The sequence below is a fragment of the Neovison vison genome, chromosome 12 (genome assembly GCF_020171115.1).
Source record: "Neovison vison isolate M4711 chromosome 12, ASM_NN_V1, whole genome shotgun sequence".
Classification (NCBI taxonomy): Eukaryota; Metazoa; Chordata; class Mammalia; order Carnivora; family Mustelidae; genus Neogale; species Neogale vison.
Window position 1 is genome coordinate 25,661,078 of NC_058102.1, and position 24,964 is coordinate 25,686,041.

Genomic DNA, 24,964 nt, shown 5'->3' on the forward strand with positions numbered 1-24,964 from the left:
CTACAGCGTTCGCGGGCACTACGGGGAACTTTTTTGGTCGGTACCGTCTGGCAGAGTATGCGCTTCCTCCCGGTGCGTTTTGAGCGCCGCACCCGGGAGGCTGGGCCTACCGGACAAGATGGAGCTCTTGCAGGTCCTGAGGCGGGGGCTGCAGCAGGTCACCGGCCACGGCGGCCTCCGTGGCTATCTACGGGTTTTCTTCAGGTAGGCGGCCAGAGCCAAGCTCTTGACCTCTTGGACTATACTTGAGTTAGCTGGTTTCTTGGAAGGAGTCCCGGGCTTGGGTCCCTTGGAGAATTCGCAGCTCTTGTCAAGGACAATCTGCCCCATCTCTGCCCTGCTTCCCCAGGCCGAAGTGTGGGTGCAGGAGTCTCCCTGAGACAGGATCAGAGCCCGCTGTAGAGACTGTAAGAGTGGAGGGCTTGTGGGCTGCACCCCTGCCCGGCTTCCTGGAGAGTCGTGCGCTTTGCCTAACACTCTGACCTTGGGAAACTTTCTACCTTCTCTGGCCTTCAGTTTCCTCCTCTGTCCATTGAGGCTTTGGCCGAGATGATAGTGATGGTCCCCGCTCGTCCTGACATTCATGCAGTTGGGGGAGCAGCCTCGTGCGCGGGAACCCAGAATCGAGTCAAAGCCCTGCAGACAGGAGAATCATTTTAAGATGATATCCTTTGGCTTCGGTTTTTGCTAACTCCAGTGCCTCATGGTCTTGGAGGAATAAGAGAAAAGTCGTCTTGTAATTTGAAGATATTGCATCAATATATTTAGTGTAATTTTAAGCCTTTCCTTTGAGTCGATCTTTCTACGTGTCTACATGGTGCTGGGGGCAACATGAGCAGGGATTCTGGAGCTCTTCTTACCTGAAAGCCGATTCTTCAGCAGTGGGTGGCTTGATCCTGGAGATGAAGGCTGGAAGTGTACAACTAGGGGACCATCCCCTCTCATTTTACTCGTTGATGCAGCAGCCTTTGTTTCTGAAAGTTGTTATACTCACTGTATTAAGTTTGTGCTTTGAACAAAGAGCCATTGTAAAGTCTCTCTCTCTCTCTTTTTTTTGGATATTCACAGGGCAAATGATGTGAGGGTTGGTACCTTAGTAGGGGAAGACAAATATGGAAACAAATACTATGAAGACAACAAACAGTTTTTTGGTGAGTACAGTATTTTTTGATACAAATATCAAGAGTGAAGATTGAGACTTGGCTTTTGTGGGTTTTTTTTTTTTTTTTTAAGCTTTTATTATTTATTTGACAGAGAGAGAGATCACAAGTAGGCAGAGAGGCAGGCAAAGAGAGGGAGGGGGAATCAGGCTTCCCACCCAGCAGAGAGCCCGATGCGGGTTTCTATCCCAGGACCCCGAGATCATGACCTGAGCTAGAGGTAGAGGCTTAACCCACTGAGCCACCCTGGCACACCGTTGTTTTTTGTTTGTTTGTTTGTTTGTTTGTTTTAATTTTTTTAAAAGATTTTATTTATTTATTTGACAGATAGATCACAAGTAGGCAGAGAGAGGAAGGGAAGCAAGCTCCCTGCTGAGCAGAGAGCCCGATGCGGGGCTCGATCCCAGGACCCTGGGACCATGACCTGAGCTGAAAGCAGAGGCTTTAACCCACTGAGCCACCCAGGTGCCCCTGTTAGTTTATTTTTAAAAGATTTTTAATTTTGTTTATTTGATCAAGAGAGAGAGAGCTGCAGGGGAGGAGCAGAGGGAGAGAGAGAAGCAGACTCTCCATCTGGGCGCTCTGGGATCGTGACCTACACAGGCACCCTGAGACTTGATTTGACTCTGCTTTCCATAATGTACAAAGAGCTTCTTTAATGACTGTAACCAACATACATTTTTTTAAAATTCCATGTGATTATGTTATGTATATTGTTTGTAAATGGAAATATTTTTACCTAAAACTTATGGGCCATTTTTCCATAGTAGTAAGTTGGATGTATCTACAGCATTCTTTGTTTGAATTTGTTTGTAGTTTTTTTTTTTTTTTAATTTAAAAAATCAGCATTCTTTTTAAAAGTACACAATATTCCAGTGTATGAAAGAATCATTCTTTTTCAAGTACTTCACTACTGATAAATACTTAGATTGCCTTCAGCCTTATGCTATTAGAAACAGTGCTGCAGTGACTTGCTTGTAACTACATCCAAATCATTTGTTTAAATATTGTAAGAATAAAATTCCTGAAAGTAGATTTGCTGAGTCTAAGGATGTACCCTTAAAATTTTGGTATATGTATATTGTGAGATTGTTAAGTCTCATCTCTATCATCATAGCCTATTCTGTGAAACCTTTTCCAAGGTGTTTTCATCTGCCTTCACATTGCCCTGCCGAGCTGGATTATAGTTTACTTCTAGTTCCTTATTCTCAAGATTGATTTCTTGAGTAGAAGAAGCAAATCTGGAATTTTTTTTTCCCTGCAAAAAGCTTTATTGTTTCCATTTGGTCTAGGCCTTGGGAGAAGTCTCTGGTATGGTTAAGAAGCCACCTTGGGGCTGCACAGAGAGACTCAGGCAGATATCTCAACACCAGGGAGATGCCAGAGGGGTCCCTCAAAGGCACCTGGGCTCCAGAGGATCCTAATTGTGCTTGAAAAATCTGTATTTCCTTTAATAGATAAGGTCGTATTTAAATAGCATTAGTTGATGTTTGTTGATTATGTGTTTACCTAGGAAAAGTCTTTTTTTTTTTTTTTTAAGGTTTTGTTTATTTATTTAACAGAGAGACAGAGATCACAAGTAGGCAGAGGCAGGTAGAGAGAGAGGGGGAAGCAGGCTTCCTGCTGAGCAGAGAGCCTGATGCAGGGCTCGACCCCAGGACCCTGGGATGATGACCTGAGCCGAAGGCAGAGGCTTAACCCACTGAGCCACCCAGGCGCCCCAGAAAACTCTTTTATAAAGAGTGCCTGGGTGGCTCAGTCAGTTAAGTCTCTACCTTCAGCTCAGGTCATGATCCCAGGGGATCGAGCCTTGAATCCAGCTTCCTGCTCTGTGGGGAGCCTACTTCTCCCTCTCCCTCTGCTCGCCACTTCCCCGTTTGTGTTCTCTCATGCCTGTGCATGCTCTCTATCATATAAATAAAATCTTTAAAAAAAAGAAAACTCTATAAAGTAAATGCAGATTACTTTTTGTTTATTCAAATAAAATGTGTTTATTCAAACAAATTGATTTTGTTAAAATCAATTATAAGATGAATTTAGTATTTTCTGTTTGGGGGTAGGGGTTGTAAGGAAGAGGTGAAAGGAATTAACATTTATATACTTTTTTGCCCAATGCTAAACTAGATGTATATGTATGATGATTAATTTTCATAGCACCTGAAGATGTAGGTGTAATCATCTACTTTTTTTTTTTTTTTGAAGATTTTATTTTTTTAAGTAATCTCTACAGCTAGCATGGGGCTTGAACTTACAACCCTGAGATCAAGAGTCTCATGCTTTACTGATTGAGCCAGCCGGCGCCTCTATATTCATCCAATTTTAATAGAAAAACTGAGGCTTATAAAACTTGCCTAAAATCCATTCATATTATGTGACAAAGTCTGATTAGAATCCACGTCTTTGGGGTGCCTGGATGGCTCAGTTGTTAAGCATCTGCCTTTGGCTCAGGTCATGATCCCAGGGTCCTGGGATTGAGCCCTGCTTCGGGCTCCCTGCTCAGCGGGAAGCTTGCTTCTCCCTCTCCCACTTCCCTTGCTTGTGTTCCCTTTCTCGCTGTCTCTCTCTCTGTCAAGTAGATGAATGAAATCTTAAAAAAAAAAAAAAAGAATCCAAGTCTCTGCTCAACTTAAGGACCAATGGTAACAGTTGTGTAAGTTGTAGTTAGGCCCCCAACTATTCCATAGCAATTTGTTAAATAGCAAATACTGCCATGCTAGTTTGATGACATGAACTGACTTACTAATCTAACCATTGTTTATGTTTGCTTATGATCACCGGCTTCCAAAAGGATCTCTGGTGGTCATTTAAAAAATCCATATGGAAACACATAATTTGAGTATGACTGCTGTGAATACATTTCTCCTGTCCCCCATCTCAGGAAAAGCAGTTTCTCCTGAATACCCTGCGCAGCTCGGAACACATTCCCCTACTCTCCTCTGCTCCCTTGGCAGAAGGATAGGGGAGAAGCAAGAGTTCTCCACTGTGGGAAATAACTGAGCCCCACCCACATAATGGGTCTCGGTCTCATTGTAGTGATTTTGCTCTTGTAGCTGCCAGGCTATTGATAAAAGCTTGCCATACACTTCCTGAGGCATGCCTCTACCAATTTACCCAGGGTGCTATTCCTTTAACTTTTCTCTTATGTAAGAGCACATAAAAGTCTTTTTTTTAATAAAAACTAGTTGTCTTCTTTGACATTATACAATTATGTTTAGTTTTTGTTTTGTTTTGTTTTGTAAAGGTTGTCTTTATTTCCTCACATCTTTATAAATGTTGATCTTTCCACCCAGGCCGTCACCGATGGGTTATATACACTACTGAAATGAATGGCAAAAACACTTTTTGGGATGTGGATGGAAGCATGGTGCCCCCTGAATGGTAAACTAGTCAACAATTTCTTTTATTTGGCTTGGCAGTATTTGTTTCATGACACAAATATTTATTGACTATCTATTTATAAACCAGTTAGTGGTGTTCTGAAAGTGTCTGACCCAGGTATGGTGAATGTGTACTAAATAACCCTAAAACTTTGTGTCTTAAAGCAGTGAGTATTTATCTCTCAGTTTTTATGGGTCAGGAGTTCAGGCAGTATATAGTCAGCTTATCTCCGCTCCACAGAGTCAGTAGAAGACTCAGAAGCTGGAATGCGGAATCACCTGAAGACTTGTTCATTCAGTATCTGGCGGTTGGTGTTGGCTGTCAGCTGGGGGCATCGCTGGGGCATTGGATTGGAACCCCCTCAGGTAGCTGGGCTTCCTCAGGCAAGTTCTGAAGAGAGAGCACTTGGCAAAAGCCCTGTTGCCTTTACTGACTTAGTCTTGGAAATCATCCAGTATCATTTCTGCATCTCAGTGGTTGAGGCAGTTAGAAAATGGTGCCTAAGCTTAATGAAAGAGAACAGAGACCCTATCTCTTGATGGAGGCAAGTCAATATCACATTATATGTTGGCATGTATAATGGTATGGCTGTCTTTGGGGAAAAACAGTATGCCACATTATCACCTGGCTATGGGTGAAGGGAAAAGGAAAAAGAATTCTGACTCTGAATATTTGGCAATGTGACTTCATGCATGTTCCTTAATCTTTCTGGGGTTTAGTTTTCTCCTCTAAAATGAGAGCCCTCAAATTCCTTAGGTCTCTAGAAACTAATTTTGTAATATACCTGTTTTGACATTGAATTCTAAATGCTCTTACTTGAATTATCAAATTTTATATAAAATATTTCAAAGCAGAGTGCTCAAATCTTTTTCATAGACACAGTTAAACTGGGTACCTGTTGCCATCAGTCTAGAAATTTTCACCAAAAGCTAGAATTAAGTAGATTAGGTTAACTGTGACATTTTGTTTTAGTTGAATTTGAGCATCAGAAAGAGTTTCAGGCTCTCTTGAGTAGAAACTGGAATTATCTCATTATCTCAGAGTATTCATTTTATTTCTGCAGACTCCATTAGAAATCCAGGCATGTAACATAAGTGGGTGAAGTTCAGCATGAGACAGTTGGGAATAGTGGGGACTGTAAAGGGCTGAAAAGCACGTGCTCTGTTAAAGAGGGCAGCAGTGCTGTTCATCACCCCTAGTTCCATCAGCTGAGAATTCAACCAGTGGTTTCTAAATACGATTTTTCAAGAGAAAGTGGAAATGTGTATTTCATTGGGACTTTTGTTTGTCTGTTTAAGATTTTTAATTTATTTTTGCGAGAGAGAGTGTGTGTGCTCACAAGCATGAGCCAGGGGAGGAGGAGCAGAGGCAGAGGGAGAAGCAGGCTCCCCGCTGAGCAAGGAGCCTGATGCAGGACTGGATCCCAGGACCCTGGGATCATGACCTGAGCTGAAGGAAAGACGTTTCACCAACTGAGCCATCCAGGCGCCCCACAAAGGAAAAGTTCTTACAGGAAATTAAAAGTGCTACTCCAGTGAACACAAGCACGGTAAGAAAGTGCCGATGTGGAGAAAGTTTCAGTATTCTGGCTAGAAAAGCAAACCAGTTACAACATGCTAAGCCAAAGCCTAATCCAGAGCAAGGCCCTAACTCTGTCTAATTCTATGAAGGCTAAGGGAGGTGAGGAAGCTGTGGAAGAAAAGTGAAGCTAGCAGAGTTTGGCTCATGAAGTTTAAGGAGAGAAGCCATCTCCATAACATCGAAGTGCAAGGTGAAGCAGCAGGTACTGATGGAGAAGCTGCAGCGAGTTCTCCAGAAGACCTAGCTAAGGTAATTAGTGACGGTGACTACAGATGTTCCGTGTACACGGAACAGCCTTCTGTTGGAAGAATATGCCATCAAGGACTTTCATAGCTAGAGAGAGGTTAATACCTGGCTTTGAAGCTTCAGAGGATAGGCTGGCTCTTTTATTACAGGCTAAGCCGCTGGTGATTTTTCAGTTGAACCCTGTATTCACCCACAGTTCAGAAAATCCCGTGGCCCTTAAGTCTGATAAATCTACCTGTGTTCTATCAGTAGAACAACAAAGCCTAAAGGACAACACATGGTTTACTGAATATTTTAAGCCCACTTTGAGACCGACTGCTCAGGAAAAAAAAGATTACTTTCAAAATACTACTGTTTACTGTTTACTGCACTTGCTCACCCAGGAGGTCTGGTGGAGATGGACAGTGAGGTTCATGTTGTTTCATGCCTGCTGACATGGCATCTGTTCTCCAGCCTGCAGATCAAGGAGCAAGTTTGATTTTCAGGTCTCTTTTGAGAAATATATTGTGTAAGGCTGTAGCTGCCACAGGTAGTGATTATTCTGATGGATCTGGGCAAAGTAGATTGAAAACCTTCCCGAAAGGAGTCACCATTCCAGATGCTATTGAAAGCATTTGTGATGTTATGGGAAGAGTTCAAAGTATCAACATGAACAGGAGTTCGGAAGAAGTTGATTCCCGCTTATTGCTCATGGATGATTTTGAGGGTTCAAGACTTCAGTGGGTAAAGTAACAATGGAGCTAAATGTAGAAATAGCAACAACTAGACTGAGAAGTGGAGCCCGAAGATGCGTCTGGATTGCTGCAGTCTCGTAATGAAGCTTGAACAGTTGGGAGGAGTTGCTTCTTATGGATGAGCACATAAAGTAGGGTTTTTTGTTTTTTTAAAGATTTTATTTATCTACTTGATAGGGAGAGAGCACAAGCAGGGAGAACAGTAGAGGGAGAAAGTAGAGGGAGAGGGAGAAGCAAGCTCCCTGCTGGGCAGGGAGCCCAATGCAGGCTCAGTCCCAGGACCCTGAGATCATGACCCTAGCCGAAGGCAGACAGCTAACCATCTGAGCCATCCAGGCGCCCCATAAAGTAGTCTCTTGTAGAATCTACTCCTGGTGGAGATGCTGTGAAGATTGTTGACAACAAAGGATTTAGAATATTAGATAAACTTGGTTGATAAAGCAGTGGCAGGTTTGAGAGGATTGACTCCACAATTTTGGAAAAGTTTTACTCTGACTAAATGCGGTCAAACAGCATTGCATGCTATGGAGAAATTGTTCATGAAAGGAAGAGTTCATCAGTGCGGCAGACTTCATTATTGTCTGATTTTAAGAAATTCCCACAGCCACCTCACCACCCTGGTCAGTCAGCAGGTGTCAACCTCAAGGCAAGGCCCTCTACCAGCCAAAAGATTAAAACTCCCTAAAAGCTCAAAACAAAACAAAACTTTCCTAAAAGCTCAGATGATGGTTAGTATTTTTAGCAATAGAGTATTTTTTTTTTTTTAAGATTTTATTTATTTATTTGACAGAGAGAGATCACAAGCAGGCAGAGAGGCAGGCAGAGAGAGAGGAGGAAGCAGGCTCCCGGCTGAGCAGAGAGCCCGATGCGGGCCTTGATCCCAGGACCCTGACATCATGACCTGAGCCGAAGGCAGTGGCTTAACCCACTGAGCCACCCAGGCACCCCGTAATAGAGTATTTTTAAATCAAGTCATACGTTGGGGTTTTGTTTCTAGACACACTGCTATTGCACATGTAATAGACTATAGTAGAGTATAAACATAACTTTGACATGTACTGAAAAACCACAAAACTCATTTGACTTGCTTTATTGAGTATTTGCTTTACTGTGTTAGTCTGAAACCAAACCTGTGATTTCTCTGAGGTATTTCTGTATTGGATTATATCTTTATAATAAAACTCAGTGGCTCTTAACGTGAGAAAGCAGCAGTGATGTTACATTTGAGGCTGGATTTTGTGCTCTTTTTATTTGTTTTTTAAGATTTATTTACTTAGGGACATCTGGGTGGCTCAATCAGTTAAGCGTCAGCCTTCGGCTCAGGTCATGCTATCAGGGTTCTGAAATCAAGTCCCACATCAGGCTCCTTGCTCAGCAGGGAGCATGCTTCTCCCTCTGCCTCTTGTTCCCCCTGCTTGTGCTGTCTCTTTCCAACAAGTAAATAAATAAAATCTTTAAAATACACACACAGACACATAGACACACATATATACACACTCGCCCTACATTGGAAGCAAATACTAAAAAATGATTATGTGTGAGAGAGAGAGAGAAGGAACATGCACATGTGTGGGGGGAGGGGCAGAGGTAGAGGGAAAGAGAGAGGCTCAAGCAGACTCCCTTCTAAGCAGGGACCCCAGCTCTGTACGGTGACTCTGAAGTCATGACCTGAGCCAAAGTTAAAGAGTCAGATGCTTAACCTACCGAGCCACCCAGGCGCCCCTGGGCTCTTTTTAGTGGGCAGTAGTAATAGCCTGTGATTTTGTGGTTCTGTTAAGGTCTGAAGGGCTGTGATTTTAGGTCAAGAGCTGTCTACTTTCTCTGAAGGGGCATTTTCTATGTCAGGGGCACTATTTGAGTCCCAGGTCTCAAAGTGGAATTTGGTTTTAGGAGGCAAGGTGTCCTACTTACTTGTTTAGTTGATTATTTTGGGGGTGGTGTTGGTCCTGGGAGGATGCAGAAGGCCTGTGGCCTGTCTTGTTCAGATCTTAAATGGATTGAGATCTGTCACCTTCAAAGCACTCAAGGTTTACATCGGTGCTCATATACTGTGTTTTGGGAGACTGGCAAGGGGGGACTGATTTAAATTATGTGATGAAACACATTTAAAATGATAAAGTAGTAAAAAAAAAATGAAAAGATAAAAGTACTAAAATCAACCAAGAAAGTTCTTTTGTATGATCTGAGATCACACAAAAAAGAAGGTTCAAAGCTGTAGAAGATAACATCTCTCCAGCAGGAGCCTGAGGGCAGTTGAGGATATAGAGCTGAATTTCTTTGTGGAGAGGATCCTCCGAAGGGCTGAGTACCTTTGATGACCCTTGCTTGTAAGGGGAGTTTAAAGTCTTATGATGTAGGGAGAAGTGCTGTTGGACAAGTTTAGCTGTTTGTTTCTCAGATCCCCCCCTTTGCTGAGTGTAATACACTGTGGAATTCTAAATTTCTGGATTCTTACTACCTTTGATCTATGAGAAAATTTGAAGTTGGGTTGATTCATCTTTAGAGAGCCAGGTATTATCTTATATATAAAGTAGTGAATAACAAACACAGTTTATCATCGTTATTCATTCAAATAACTATTGCATGCTTACCAGGTGCCAAGAACTATTGTAGGCACTGGGAATACAACAGTAATACAACAAAGTTCTTGCTCCCATTGCGGGGAAGGCAGGAAAACAAAAGGGTTCTATATATGTCAGGCAGTGATAAATGCAAGGAAGAAAACATGAAGCTGGTGTTCATAAAGGGGTAAAGCACAATGGGAAGGTCCGGTGCTGTTTTATTTGGAGGTTAGGGAAGGCTTCTTTGAGAAACTGACATTAGAAGAGAGGAGGGAGAGAGCCAGAGAAGTGCTGTGGGGGGGGGGGGGTGGCTCTGGAGAGCTCCAGGCAGCAGGAACCACAGGGCAAAAGCCTGTGTGTTGAGATTTATTTGCTTGTACTCAAAGAACAGCAATATGGCTAGTTTGGCTGGAATTGAACAAGTGAAAGGAAGACTTTAGGTAATGAGATGGGAAAACTAGCTAGAGCCTAGATATGTAGATGTGGGGAGCCACGGTTTTCTGGCTTTTTATCTAAGTTTCTTTGAAAGTCACTGGAAGGTAAAGTAGGATGTGATCTGTTTTACAATTTTTTAAAATTGGGAACAGTCCTAAACTTTCTGAGAAGTTACAAGTATCTGAATCATTTCAAAATAAGTTGCCAAAGGGATGACCTGAATACTCACGTGTGTGATTCCTACAAACAAGGATATTCCCCATAACCACAGTTTACCCATCAAAGGCAGAACATTAACAGTTGATATGACTACTATCTAATCTTCAGACCCCATTCCATTTTCATCACTTTGCCAACAAGGTCTCTGATAGCCAGAGGATATAATCGTGCATTTCATATGGATCTCATTTCTCTCTCGTCTCACTCTAGATTTGTTCCTTAGCTTTTCTTTGATTTTCATGATCTTTATACTTTTGAAATTTGCAGACCAGTTATGTCGTAGAAAGGCCTTCAGTGTGGGTCTGTCAGTCTAGTCTCATGGCTACATTCAGGCTTTGTATCTGCAGCAGGAATATCACAGAAGCCATGTCATGTTCTTGTTGCATTCTGTTAGGTGGCACCCTATATTTGTCGTATTAGTGATGATAAGTTCTCTCACTTGAGTAATTCAGGGTGGTTTTTCCTTTCTAAAGTTTTGGTGGTTCTGCCAGGTTTTTCCTTTCTAAAGTTTTTCCTTTGCAATTAATTAGCATTTTGTGTAGAGGTACTTTGAAGTTATATAAGTATCCTATTACTCATCCCATTATATAAGTCTACTCATTTATTTATGTCGACATGAACTCCCCTCCTAATAGTCGGTTATAGGGGCACCTGGTTGCTCAGTTGGTTAAGCATCTGCCTTCGGCTCAGGTCATGATCCCGGGGTCCTGAGATGGAGACCTGCGTCGAGTTCCCCACTCAGTAGGAAGCCTGCTTCTCCCTCTCCCTTTATCTCTCCAGCCTGCTTGTGTTCTCTCTCTCTCGTTTGCTCTTGGTCTCTCTCTTTCTGTCTCAAATAAATAAATAATAATATAAATAATGTATAATATAAATATAAATAATAAACAATAAAAATAAATATATAATATAAATAATAAAATCTTTAAAAATAATAATACTGGGTTACTATATTTGTTCCATTTATTTATTCATTCATTTATTCATTCGTTTTTCCACTCCACTTATTTTGCTTATCGCCATATCCCCTCTCCTCTGGAAACCATCAGTTTTCAGTATTTATGGGTCTATTTCTGCTTTTTATTTTATTTTTAAGATTTTATTTATTTGACAGACAGAGATCACAAGTAGGCAGAGAGAGAGGGGGGAGCAGGCTCCTTGCTGAGCAGAGAGCCCAATGCGGGGTTTGATCCCAGGCCTCTGGGATCATGACATGAGCCAAAGGCAGAGGCTTTAACCCACTGAGCCACCCAGGCGCCCCTGGTTTGTTTTTTATATGTTTTGTATGTTTGTTTTACGTAAAATCATATATTTTTCATTCTCAGTGTGACTTATTTCACATAGCACAATACCTTCTGGTCCATCCATGTGTCACAGATGATAAGATCACATTCTTGTTTATGACTGAGTAATATTCCACTGTATATGTACACCACTTCTTCTTTATCCATTCATCTATGGGTGGGCACTTAAGTTGTTTCCATGTCTTGTCTATGGTAAACAATGCTGCAATTAACATAGGGGTGCATATATTTATTTGAATTAGTGTTTTCATTTTCTTTGGGTAAATATGCAGTAGTGGGATTACTTGATCATATGGTAATTCTAATTTTAATTTTTTGAGGAAACTCCAGTCTGTTTTTTGCTGCAGTTGCACCAGTTTCATTCCCACCAACAGTGCACAAGGATTCCTTTTTCTCTGCCTCACCAACACTTGTTATTTCTCATCCTTTTGTTGCCAGCCATTCTGACAGCTATAAGGTGATGTCTCATTGTGGTTTTGATTTGCATTTCCCTGATGATTAGTGATGTTGGATATCTTTTCCTGTATTTGTTGACCGTCTGCATGTCTTTGGAAAAATATCAGTTCAGGTCCTCTGCCCATTTTTTTCAAAAGACTTTTCTTATTTATTTGTGACAGAGAGAGATCACAAGCAGAGAGGAGGGGCAGAAGGAGAAGCAGACTTCCCACTGAGCAGACAGGGAGCCTGACTCAGGGCTCTGTCCCAGGACACTGGGATCATGACCTAAGCTGAAGGCAGATGCTTAACCGACTGAGCCACCCAGGCGCCCTCTCTGCCCATTTTTTTTTCTTTTTGAGATTTTATTTATGAATTTGAAAGAAAGAAAGAGCATGAACAGGGGGAGAGAGAGAAGCAGACTCCCTGCTGAGCTGGGAGCCCAACATGAGGCTCAGTCCCAGGCCTCCGAGATCATGTCCCAAACAAAAGGCAGTCACTTAACTGACTGAGCCACCCAGGTGCCCCTGCCCATTTTTTAATCAGATCGTTTGGGGTCTTTTGGTATTGAGTTATATACATTCTTTTTTTTTTTTTAAGATTTTATTTATTTATTTGACAGAGATCACAAGTAGGCAGAGAGGCAGGCAGAGAAAGAGGGGGAAGCGGGCTCCCCGCTGAGCAGAGAGCCCAATGCGGGACTCGATCCCAGGACCCTGGGATCATGACTTGAGCTGAAGGCAGAGGCTTTAACCCACTGAGCCACCCAGGTGCTCTGAGTTGTATACATTCTCTATATATTTTGAATATTAATCCCTTATTGGATATGTCATTTACAAATACATTCTTCCATTCTCTAGGTCACCTTTTTGTTTTCTTGATGGTTTCATTGGCTGTGCAAAAAACTTCATTTTGGTGTAGTCCTAATAGTTTAATTTTGCTTTTGTTTCCCTTGTCTTAAGGGACATGTCCATAAATATGTTGCTAAGGGCAATGTCCAAGCGATTACTGCCTATGATTTACATTTTTAAAGCATCTCTGCCGTTGCTGTGAAGAATGAGGAAAGGGGCAGTGTGGAAACAGGCTTATCACTTAGGAAGCTGTTGTATGTAGTTGTCTGGGCAGGAGCTGTTGGAGGCTGGACTAAGGTTAAGGTGCTAGTGATGCAGCTTTGAGTTTTGGGGTACTAGTTATCCATTACTGTATAACAGATTATCCCAAATTTAGCTTAAAACAATAAACAGTATCTCACAATTTCTGTGCTTAAGGAACTGAGTGCCACTTAGCTAGATGTATCTGGTTTAGGATTTTTCACAAAGCTACACTCAGGATACCATTTGGGGCTGCAGTCCCCTCATGGTTTGATTTTGGTCAAATTCATTCACATGGCTGTTGGCAGACCTCCAGGATTTGCTCCTGTGCTCACTCTTGTGGGCCTCTCCACAAGGCCATCTCTGGATATGGCTTCCTGAGAGCCAGTAACGAGATCAGCTGAGATGAAAGCCACAGCCTTCTGTGTATGAGTAGTTTTCTTTTCTTTTCTTTTTCTAAAATTTATTTATTTTAGAGAGAGAGCAGAGGGAGGGGCAGAACCGCCTGAGCTACCCAGGTGCTGTTTTGTTTTGTTTTGTTAATTGAGGTGTAGTTAACACAGTATACGTTAGGCCCAGCTTTTCTAAAACCTGATCTCAGAAGTGACATTCTACAGTTACGCTATATTTTAGTTATTAGAAGTGAGTCAGTAAATGCAGCCCATACTCATGGAGAGAGGATGAAAGGGGAAAAAACCTTCAGTCTTTTCCTTCCTCATAGGGAGAAACCCTGTTCTTCCCTACCGTGTGTTTCTCTTGTGAGTCTCCTTGTACTACTTGTACAAAACTCTTCACTTCTGACACTTCTGGTCACCAAATGTGTTGAGATTTCACCTCACAATAAGTAAGTCTCTGACACCAGCTGGGCGTCCTACAGTTTAACCCATTTTTGACACTGTCGACCCTGGAGATGGCATCAGATCCCATAGGTGAGGTTCGCTTCCCACAAGACCATGCTCCTCTACCTCGTGTTCAGCCGGTACTCTAACTTAGTGTCTGCTATTTTTTTGTTGTTGTTACAGTACCTTTATTTTCTTATCGAAGTTCTATTCTCTTACAGGTTCAGCAGTGAGATTTTAAATTTCTTTTTCAGGAGTTTATATTAGCTTAACTTGATTGAACAGAATACTCAGTTGTTGGTAGATTACAAATAACTGTTTTATACCACTTTTGACTATCCTCAATTTTATCTTTGTTTTAAATTAGCTAATTGCCACCATCTATATCGTAATGCATAAAAATCTTTATTTTTTTATTTTATTTTTAAAAGATTTTATTTATTTATTTGACAGACAGAGATCGCAAGTAGGCAGAGAGGCAGGCAGAGAGAGAGAGAAAGGAGGAAGCAAGCTCCCCGCTGAGCAGAGAGCCTGATGATGTGGGGCTCGATCCAAAGACCCTGAGATCAAAAATCCTTTAAATCAAGTTAAAACAAACAAATATGGTTTGCCTAGATTTTTCTCTACCGTTTGTATACTCTTTACCCACTTGGTGGCACCTTATGTTCATTTCTAAGTAACGTCTTCTCTCCGTTAGTGTAGTGCCGCCAGTATCTCCTGGTATATTGATTTTTCTTACTAAGACTAATGGTTAAATTACTGAAGTAATACATAAATACATTCTTTTAAAAATAATAGCATATGTTGAAAATTTCCCTTTTTTAACAGAAAATAATTTTGTTCTTGAAGATTTTTGCTGTGCCATGGTGGAATGAAATGTTTCCTGCTTCTGAGAATACCTTTTCCTTATGGTCAGCTTTTTTTCAGTTACCATCTGATGTTCTGGATGCCTTTTGTGGAAAAGTGGGGTACAAGTTGGGATGGCTTGGGGGTAGGAATCAAGGCTGCTTCGGAGGTTTTGAGTTTGAGAGGTTGGGTAGATGGTAGTACCATTCATTGAGATGGGAAGACAGGGGGAAGGGTCGGATGGGCAGTGGAGGGTTGCAGTCAGAAGCCTCTTTTTTGGATGTAGTAAGTTTGAGATAACCATCAGAGAATAAATATGTCTAGTGGACATATAAGTCTGGAGTTTAGGACAAGGTCAGGCTAGCAAAGAAGAATGAGCAGTAGCTAGACCAGAGTAGCATTTCAGCCAAGGTAAGAAGGCCAGCCACACTGAGTGATGTTGCTGAGTGATGACATAGGATAAGGATGGAGAAGTGTCCCTTTGATTCGGCAATATGAAATTCAGAATGTGAGAGATCATGGGGTGTTGGTTCAGTGGTTGAGCATCTGACTCTTAATTTTGGCTCAGGTCATGATCTCAGAGTATGGGATGGAGCCCCTGGCTCCACACTGAGCATCTGCTTGAGGATTCTCTCCTCCCATCTGCTCCTCCCACTGCCCACATATGCCTCTCTATCTCACTCTTGCTCTCAAATAAGTAAATAAATAAATAAAAGAATGTGAGAGGTCAGGGGTGCCTGGGTTGCTTACTTGGTTGAGTATCTGACTCTTCATCTCCATTTGTCTTGATTTTAGGATTGTGGGTTCAAGAAAAAATCTGAGGGATCGGAAAAGTTTAAAGAATTTGGCAGGGAGCAGGGATAATCTACATAGCCCCCTGTGAGACAACCGCTGTCAATGTTGGGCATATTTCCTTTAGTCCTTTTAAATAATTTTTTAATGTAATGGCTCATAATCATTCAAAGTTTTTTTCCCGGCAATTTTCCATGTTCTTAAAACAATCAGTGCAATCACTGTTAATTTTTTTCTAATTATAAAAATATACAGTTGTTGTAGAAAACCTGGAAAATCCAGAAATAAATGAGGTAGAAACAAAAATTCTGATTCCTTGGGCGCTTATATAAACATCTGCCTTCTGCTCAGGTCATGACCTGAGGTTCCCCGGATTGAGCTTGGAGTCGGGCCCCCTGCTCAGCAGGCAGTCTGCTTCTCCTTTACCCTCTGCCCCTCCCCCCTGCTCTTACTCTCTCTTTTCTCTCTCTCTTTTTTTTTTAAAGACTTTCTTTATTTGACAGACAGAGATCACACGTAGGCAGAGAGGCAGGCAGAGACAGAGAGAGGAGGAAGCAGGCTCTCCGCTGACCCGAGAGCCCAGTGCGGGGCTTGATTCCAGGACCCTGGGATCATGACCTGAGCCGAAGGCAGAGGCTTTAATCCACTGAGCCATCCAGGCACCCCTCTCTCTTTCTCTGAAACAAATAAGATCTTTTAAAAACCCATAAAACTCTTAATTCCTTGGCCCAGAAATAAGCACTGTTAATATTTCATTCATTGATTGAATATTTGAGGGTTTGCTTTTGAATAGGGGAGGAATAATTTGAAAGGATCACAGTGTATCTAATATATTAATCGTATTCTCTTTAGAAGAAGTTTTGTTATTATAAATAACTAGATATAGATATGTATATGTAAATATATATATATATAGACACATATATATCTTTATTATACATAACATTTTGTTTGCCGTTCCCCTCTTCTCACTTAATAAGTCACAGACTTTTGGGGTGCCTGGGTGGCTCAGTGGGTTAAAGCCTCTGCCTTCGACTCAGGTCATGATCCTGGGGTCCTGGGATTGAGTCCCGCATTGGGCTCTCTGCTCAGCAGGGAGCCTGCTTCTCTGTCTCTCTCTGTCTGCCTCTCTGCCTACTTGTCATCTCCGTCTGTCAAATAAATAAATAAAATCTTTAAAAAAAAAAAAAAAAGTCACAGACGTTCCCCCATTTCACTAAATATTCTGCTTGTCAGTTTGAGGTTTTTAGTGTCTGAGAGGCTTTTGATGTATAAAGGATTAATGGAAATTTGGGTTTAAAATTAATATGCTGTTTATTACAGCTGAAATTTTTATTATCACAATTTTTTAGTTTTTGCTTTAATTTCAGTTAGTTAACACGCAGTGTTATGTTAGTTTCAGGTGTACAATATAGTGATTCAACACTTGCATACATCCCCGGGTGTGCACTACAAGTGCACTCCTTGATCTCCATCACCTATTTTGCCCATCCCCACATCTCCCCTCTGGGAATCATCAGATTGTTCTCTATCTCTATTATTAAGAGTTACAGCTGCAGGGACTCCTGGGTGGCTCAGTCGGTTAAATGTCTGCCTTTGGATCAGGTCATGATCCCAGAGTCCTGGGATCGAGTCCCACATCGGGCTCCTTCCTCAGTGGGGAGCCTGCTTCTCCCTCTGCCTCCTGCTCCCCCTGCTTGTGCACGCACACATACCGTCTCTCTCTCTCTGACAAATACATAAATAAAATCTCAAAAAAAGAAAGTTACAGCTGCAATTTTCAAAACCTAGTTGTTCTTTAAGTCTTGAGGTCCAATTTATAAATAGGATAACAAGGTTTGTAAATTGAACATTTTTGCATTAAAATAACAATTATTTTCTCTTATGTGATGAATGTTTGATAAATTCTAATGGAAAGGATTAAAATCTCCTAAACAATTGTCTCCATTTGCAGTTTTTGTTAATTATATCCTTTTCAACATTTTAGGTCACATTTATAAATACAGTGTATTTTATTTTTTTCAATATCTTCAAATGTCCAACATAGATAGATGAACAGACCTATCAGGCAGAGAATGTTTCTAAGCTTTTCGATGACTCATGTTTAGCCAAGCCAGACGCTGAAGGGCCATCCTCACAAGTCTCCCTAATACCCAGTCTGTCAGCAGGTTCTTTGTGCTTGATTGCTGAATAGGTCCTACCTCGGATCATGATCTTTATCACTATTTCTCTGGTCCAAGTTACTGTTCTCTCTCTCCTGAAACAACTTTTTTTTTCTTAGCTATTTGCTTGTTTGTTTATTGAGAGAAGGAGAGAATCCTTTTTTTTTTTTTTTTAATCACAGTTTCTTTTTCTTTTTCTTTTTAAGATTTTATTTATCTTTATTTGAAAGACAGAGATCACAAGCAGACAGAGAAGCAGGCAGAGAGAGGAAGGGAAGCAGGCTCCCTGCTGGACTCTGGGATCATGACCTGAGCTGAAGGCAGAGGCTTTAACCCACTGAGCCACCCAGGTGCCCCGAAAGAGAGAATCTTAAGCAGGCTCGACCTTATGACCCTGAGATTATGACCTGAGCTGAAACTTTATCCTTTAATCTCATTTGCAGAGTTTTAAGACATAGAAATTTCAGTTTTTATGTAATAGAATTACACTTTTTTTTCTTTATGGCTTTTTGCTTTTAATGTTAATCTTAGAAATTGTTCTTCACATTTTATAAATACCACTCTGTGAATATAAATATTCACTCACATTGTATCTGAGCAGCATTAATCTGTCTGGAATCTGTTTTTTTTTTTTTTTTTAAAGATTTTATATATTTATTTGACAGAGAGAAATCACAAGTAGACGGAGAGGCAGGCAGAGAGAGAGAGAGGGAAGCAGACTCTCTGCCGAGCAGAGAGTGCGATGCAGGACTCGATCCCAGGACCCTGAGATCATGACCCGAGCCGAAGGCAGCGGCTTAACCCACTGAGCCACCCAGGTGCCCTGGAATCTGTTTTGATACATGGTTTAGGAAATCTAACTTGATTTTTTCCCAACAGTATTAATCATTCTAGCATAATTTGTTGAGAAATATTTAGTTTCCCCAATAATTTGATATGCCAGGATCACCTTATATATACTTTCATCTGTTTGGGGAATTTTATTCTGCAGTATTATCATACTTGTTTTTTTAACTAGCTTTTATACTGATCTAATATTTGAGCCTTTAATGTCTAGTAATGCCAGCCTTTCCTGATAGTGGTGAGCTTTCAAAATTTTCTTGGGTAGACTTTCAGCTGATCCTTAGAATTATAATTGCCAAACCCTATTGGGACTTTGCTTCATATTGCATTAATTAAAAATAACACAGTTACTGAGCCAGCGAGATTTGAGTTAACTGTCTTGTAACGAACTATTTTTTTTTAAAGATTTTATTTATTTGACAGATCACAAGTAGGCAGAGAGGCAGGCAGAGAGAGAGAGAGAAGAGGAAGCAGGCTCCCTGCTGAGCAGAGAGCCCGATGGATTCAGGGCTTGATCCCCTGAGATCATGACCCAAGCCAAAGGCAGAGGCTTTAATCCACTAAGCCACCCAGGTGCCCCTATTTTTGTGGTTTTTTTAAGTGTAAAACTTACCATCCCTATCCTGGGGTTAGATGGATCTCAGGATTTTGGTAGATACTTAGATCCCATCATAATCCTAATCCAGTTTCATCTCTTGATTATAATTTTTTGACCAAAATGTTCTTTTCATCCATTGAGAAGTTGTGTTCAGGCCTCAGCTTTGTGCCATATGTGCTGTGGAATCTTGGGAAAGTCATTTCAATTCTGTTTGCTCAGTTTTAAAACATGAAGTACCAGGAGGGAGACAAACCATAAGGGACTCTTTTTTTTTTTAAAGATTTTATTTATTTATTTGACAGAGAGAAATCACAAGTAGGCAGAGAGGCAGGCAGAGAGAGAGAGGGAAGCAGGCTCCCTGCTGAGCAGAGAGCCCAATGTGGGACTCGATCCCAGGACCCTGAGATCATGACCTGAGCCGAAGGCAGCGGCTTAACCCACTGAGCCACCCAGGCGCCCCGAGGGACTCTTAATCTCACAAAACAAACTGAGGGTTGCTGGGGGGTATGGGGGTAGGGAGAGGGTGGTGGGGTTATGGACATTGGGGAGGGTATGTGCTATGGTGAGTGCTGTGAAGTGTGTAAACCTGGCGATTCACAGACCTGTACCCCTGGGGATAAAAATACATTATATGTTTATAAAAAATAAATAAATAAAAATGAATTTTAAAAAATGATTACTGATAAAAAAAATGAAGTACCTACATTAGTATTAAATAAGTGACTGAATGGTGTTTATGGGCATATTTCATAAACTAAAGTGGGAGAGAGTAATCATTTTAGTGTGATGTGTATTTTTACCTCAAAAAAATCACATTTTTCTTTAGTCTTTCATATATTTTTAAACATAATTTTATTTTTTAAGTAACCTCTACACCAACATGGGGCTCGAACTCACAACCCTGAGATAGTTTTGTGCTCCACCAACTCAGCCAGCCAGATGCCCCTCATATCCATTTTTAGAAAAAAATGAAAAAAAAAACTTTGGAATTTTTTTTTTTTTAAAGATTTTATTTATTCATTTGACAGACAAAGATCACAAGTAGGCAGAGAGAGAGGAAGGGAAGCAGGCTCCCCGCTGAGCAGAGAAGCCCGACGCGGGGCTCGATCCCAGGACCCTGGGATCACGACCTGAGCCGAAGGCAGAGGCTTTAACCCACTGAGCCACCCAGGCACCCCCAAAACTTTAGAATTTTTATGTCCAGTGATGTTAAGTGAAAACATCTGAGAGACACCTAGGTGACTTAGTCAGTTAAGCACTTGCCTTTGGCTGAGGACGTGATCCCCAGGGCCTGGGATCGAGCTCCACATCATGCTCCATGCTCAGCAGAGGGTCTTTTTCTCCTTTTCTCTCTCCCTCTGCCTCTCCCCCTGCTCATGCTCACACTGTCTCTCTCTCTCGAATAAATAAGTAAAATCTTAAAAAAGAAAGAAAAGAGAAAAGGAAGAAAGAAGGAAAGAAAACAAACATCTGAAACGTGAACATTATGGTCAGAAGCCAGCCTTGATTCTCAAAATTAATAATGTATATTATCCAAGGAGAAGTAAGATTCAAAACTGCGTAGATTTTTGTTACTGTTATTTTATTTCTGGGAATTTTCTGAAAGGGAAAATTAAACTTTCTTTGTTGTCAGTAACATTTTTTAATTAAGTGAATCTTCATCTGAAAAATACTATTTTAAAATTATAATGCCATTTTTACTTGAATAGGAGCAATTGTAGCTCCAATTAAATAACAGTAGCTAAACCAAAAAGAGATAAATCAAATTACATTAGAGAAGAAAACATGTACAGATATGCCATAGTTGCAGGTTCAGGACCTGGCTGCTGTGAGCTGAGTCAAACCTGCAGGTGTCTCCAGAGCCTGGGCCCTCAGTGCCTGACCCTCATTCCTGGAAGGACTGATGTTCCAAGGGATCCCTTGACACTTCCGGGCCTCCATGGGCCGCAGGTGGAGCAACCAGAGTAAAAGGACCACTTGGGAAAGGCTGGAAGTTGGACTCCCATTGGCCAACATTTGCCAGTTGTGACCGTTTTCTTTTCTTAGCTTCTTGAGTTTTCTGTCCATCAACACAGCTGCCATATAGCTTTCTTGGGCTCTTTTCCCACGGAAGAGGATCTCCTTTTTACAGTAGGAAGTATTTCTCTCCAGTTCTTTGCACATATCTTCCCTCATCTTCTGGTAGAGGTTGTGAATCTGGTATGTGGAGTTCGTGTTTCCACACATGTTGGGAAGTTTCTTCTTTATTTCCAGGTGGTGTATTTCCTGCTCAGATCATTGTCCCCGAAGTTGCATGACATGTTCTTAATGTAATTTGAAGCTTCACCTGCTGAATCTCACTTTCAAGCTGTGAATTTTCACACTGCAAAGATGCTTCCTCCATTTGGAAGCTTGTTTGTCCTGTAAGCTCTTCAGTCCTTTGCTTTTCTTCCCCCAGTTTTCTGGTTATTTCTTGATTTTCCTTTTGAGAACTTTAAAGGCTCCATTGAAGTCCGCGTCATCAGTGATACACTTCAGATCACCTCCATCCAGGAGACAAGGTCGTTACCGTTTTCTGCCTCACTGTTTGGTCAGCTTCCCAGTTCATGTGATCCCAGTGTGATGTCTAAGGGGACAAGGCAAGGGGATGGTCCTCAGCAGGTGTCCAGCCGTGGATGCTGAGTGGCTGACTTTGTCTTTCAGTTCCTGTCCCATTCGTGCATCCAGCGCTCCAGCCCTTCTTCCTCCTGATCCTTTCCCTGGACTCTGCTTCCGTCTCACAGTTTCTTGGTGGAGCAGGTCCGGACTTCCTCAAAAATGAGTATTTTCATTCAAATCATCCATTATTTTCCTCTGCTCTTCATATTACCATCATGAGAATAAATTATTGCTTATTCATTCCTTGACTTTTGCCTGTAGCCTTGCTGAATAAACATTTTCAGGGGCACCTGGGTGGCTCAGTCAGTTAAGCGTCTGCCTTTGGCTTGAGTCGTGGTCCAGGGTCCTGGAATCAAGCCCCATGTTAGCCTCCCTATTCAGTGGGGAGTCTGCTTCTCTCTCTCTCTCTGCCCCTCCCCCTGCTCGTGCTCTCTTTGACTATCTCTCTCAAATAAAAAAATAAAATCTTTTTTTAAAAGTTCAGATTTTATATATCATGGCAAAAAATATGTTTAGTTTTCTTGAGCATTTTCTGTTTCTCCATGAGATCTTCAGTCCCTCACTTAAATAACTGAACAGATATATGTAAGATTTGATCTCTGATTCCTTAAGTATCATTTTAATCTTCAAGAGTCTTGACAGCAATTGACAGCAAAATTTTGAATAAATTTTTCTGTTACTTTATTAAAATAAATTGCTTAAGCTGCCTCGACAAGGTAAAAGTTAAATATCTCTGCTGTGCCTTAAACTTACGTAAAGCTCCTTCGTGTGAGTATCAGCCTTGGTTTTGACAACGAATCCCTCCTTTGAGCGGCTAGTGGAGCCTGTCTCACTGCCGTCATCTCAGAGGTTCAAAGCTCATGTTCATCGTCACAGTTTATTGGTTCAGGTCACTTTCAGTAATCCTGTTTCTGCCGGAGAATATGAGAGAGACGCCAGTCCACTGTGTGCAGACGTCTTCATTCTTTATTTTGTTAGCTGATCATGATGTTCTTTTTCTTTAGACACAAATACAGCAACAACAGCAACAGTATCCTTGGTTTGGGCCAGTTTCCCAGCTATATCTATCAATTACTGCTAGCGAATATTCTTATACTTAAATAGCATCATAAACTTTTCTCATTAGCTTTAGTCTTAGTTATTTTATTGAGAGTTCCTCCATTTCCCTTTCATCTAGAGCTGGTAAGTCCAGGGTTTTTTTTGTTGTTGTTGTTGTTGTTGTTTTTGGATTTTTTTCCCTTGAAGCCACATTTCTCTGTGTGCTCCCTCCCCTCACGCCCTTTTCCCATAACAGCATCCTGTCTCATGAGCTCCCAGCCTTGGGTGATCTGCTGTGAATTCTGTTTCCTGTCCCATATAAATTGGTGTGGCTTCCTATTCAGCTCTATTCTTTGTCCATTGCCCTTTAGTCCTTCTTTCTCTGCCGTTAGCAGAAGCAGCATTGGTCTCTTTCCTTTCTATACCCATGTACCCAGCTTCCTTTGAAATTAAATTGTTAAACACTCAAAACTGAAATACTTGGGAACTTTAGGCTGTGATTTAATGTTTTAATATAACAAGTTGTATGTTCTGTAAGATTCAGTCATAAGCTTGAATTTAAGGTGCTAGCAGAGACCGTTTCTTCAGCAGGAGCCTGGTTGGGTTTTAAGCTAGAGCTTCACCCGCAGAGCAGCCTCTAGTGTCCGTCAGCAACACTGGATGCGGCAGTTCTGAAATCCCTCCTTACATCTACAGTTAGGACACTTACTTTAATCAATAGTAGCATGTGTTAATTGGCAGCATTTTTGTCTTAGAGATACATAAAATAATGTATATCTTAAAAACGCTAGTGTCCTCAAGATACAGTAACAATAAAAGCAGTAGCTAACATTGTTGAGTACCTAGTGTGCCCAGGAATTTTTCTAGGTACATTTAATCCTTATGCCATCCTTCGGAAGTCAGGATGCTCAGATGAAAAAGCTAAGACGCCTGGGTGGCTCAGTGGCTTAAGCCTCTGCTTTCAGCTCAGGTCATGATCTCAGGGTCCTGGGATTGAGCCCCACATCAGGCTCTCTGCTCAGCGGGGAACGTGCTTCCCCCTCTCTTTCTCTGCTTGCCTCTCTGCCTACTTGTGATCTCTCTCTCTGTCAAATAAATAAAATCTTTTAAAAAGAAGAAAGAAGAAAGAAAAAGAAAAAGTTAAGACAAAGCAGTTCAGCTTGAAGCTGAGATTTGAGCTCAAGCCACAGAGTAGCCGCAGAGGCGCCCGCTTTGCCTTCCTCCCACCCCACTACTCTGCCTCTTGTAACTGTCTCTTTTCCTCTTTAAGGCATCGTTGGCTTCACTGTATGACTGATGATCCTCCAACAACAAAACCACCTGTTGCTCGTAAATTCATCTGGACAAACCATAAGTTCAATGTGAGCGGCACTCCAGAACAGTATGTACCTTATTCTACCACTAGAAAGAAGATTCAAGAGTGGGTCCCGCCTTCAACACCTTATAAGTAAAGACACTGGAGAACAGATCGAACATGTGAAATACGGGCTGTCCATGTAATTGCACTTTTCCTGGTTACTGTTCACTTGATTAAAATTGTTTGATTAAACAGTGTCTTTTGTGCCTTTTTGCCCTTTCTTTTGTTGTCGGTGAGCTGCTTGAATGGAAGCTGACAAACAAGGGTCATTCAAGTAGACTTCTGTTGGGTGGTGCCGGGTTTACAGCTGCCCCGCCTCTCACCCCCCCGCCCCGCCCCGCTGTAGTCACGTGATGTCTGTGCTCCACGACCAGGTGATTGGAGGGGAAGACCTAAGGAAGGCCTAAAGCTGAGCTGAGCCGGCAGATTTTCTTGTGGAAATCTGCAACGCAAATAGAGGGACAGAGAGGCTAGTGTCCCCAGAGCTGGATGGCTTTATGGTAGCTCTCTGAGGAGGAGGTTATCAGAGATTTCTTATTTCCCGAGTTTTGGTCCTTTTGCAGTTTATTTGGACCCGTGAACTATCCCAGAAGCCATTCCTATATATTCTTATTTCCTTAAGCTAACTAGGGTCATTGATTTTGTTGTTGTGATGTTGCCTGCAAACAAAAGAACTTTAGTATCCAGGTTGGTTCCAGAGAATGGGTTGTA

The 24,964-nt window shown here is 41.5% G+C and overlaps 1 protein-coding gene across 1 annotated transcript; it reads left to right on the top strand.

The window, feature by feature from the left end:
- Positions 1–24,450, top strand: NDUFA12 (NADH:ubiquinone oxidoreductase subunit A12). The gene is made up of 4 exons (XM_044227652.1): positions 1–204; positions 1,069–1,151; positions 4,451–4,538; positions 24,167–24,450. Exons 1-4 carry the CDS (start codon positions 119–121, stop codon positions 24,345–24,347), a joined length of 438 nt encoding a protein of 145 aa, XP_044083587.1. The 5' UTR covers positions 1–118; the 3' UTR covers positions 24,348–24,450.
- The last annotated feature ends 514 nt before the right edge of the window (positions 24,451–24,964 follow it).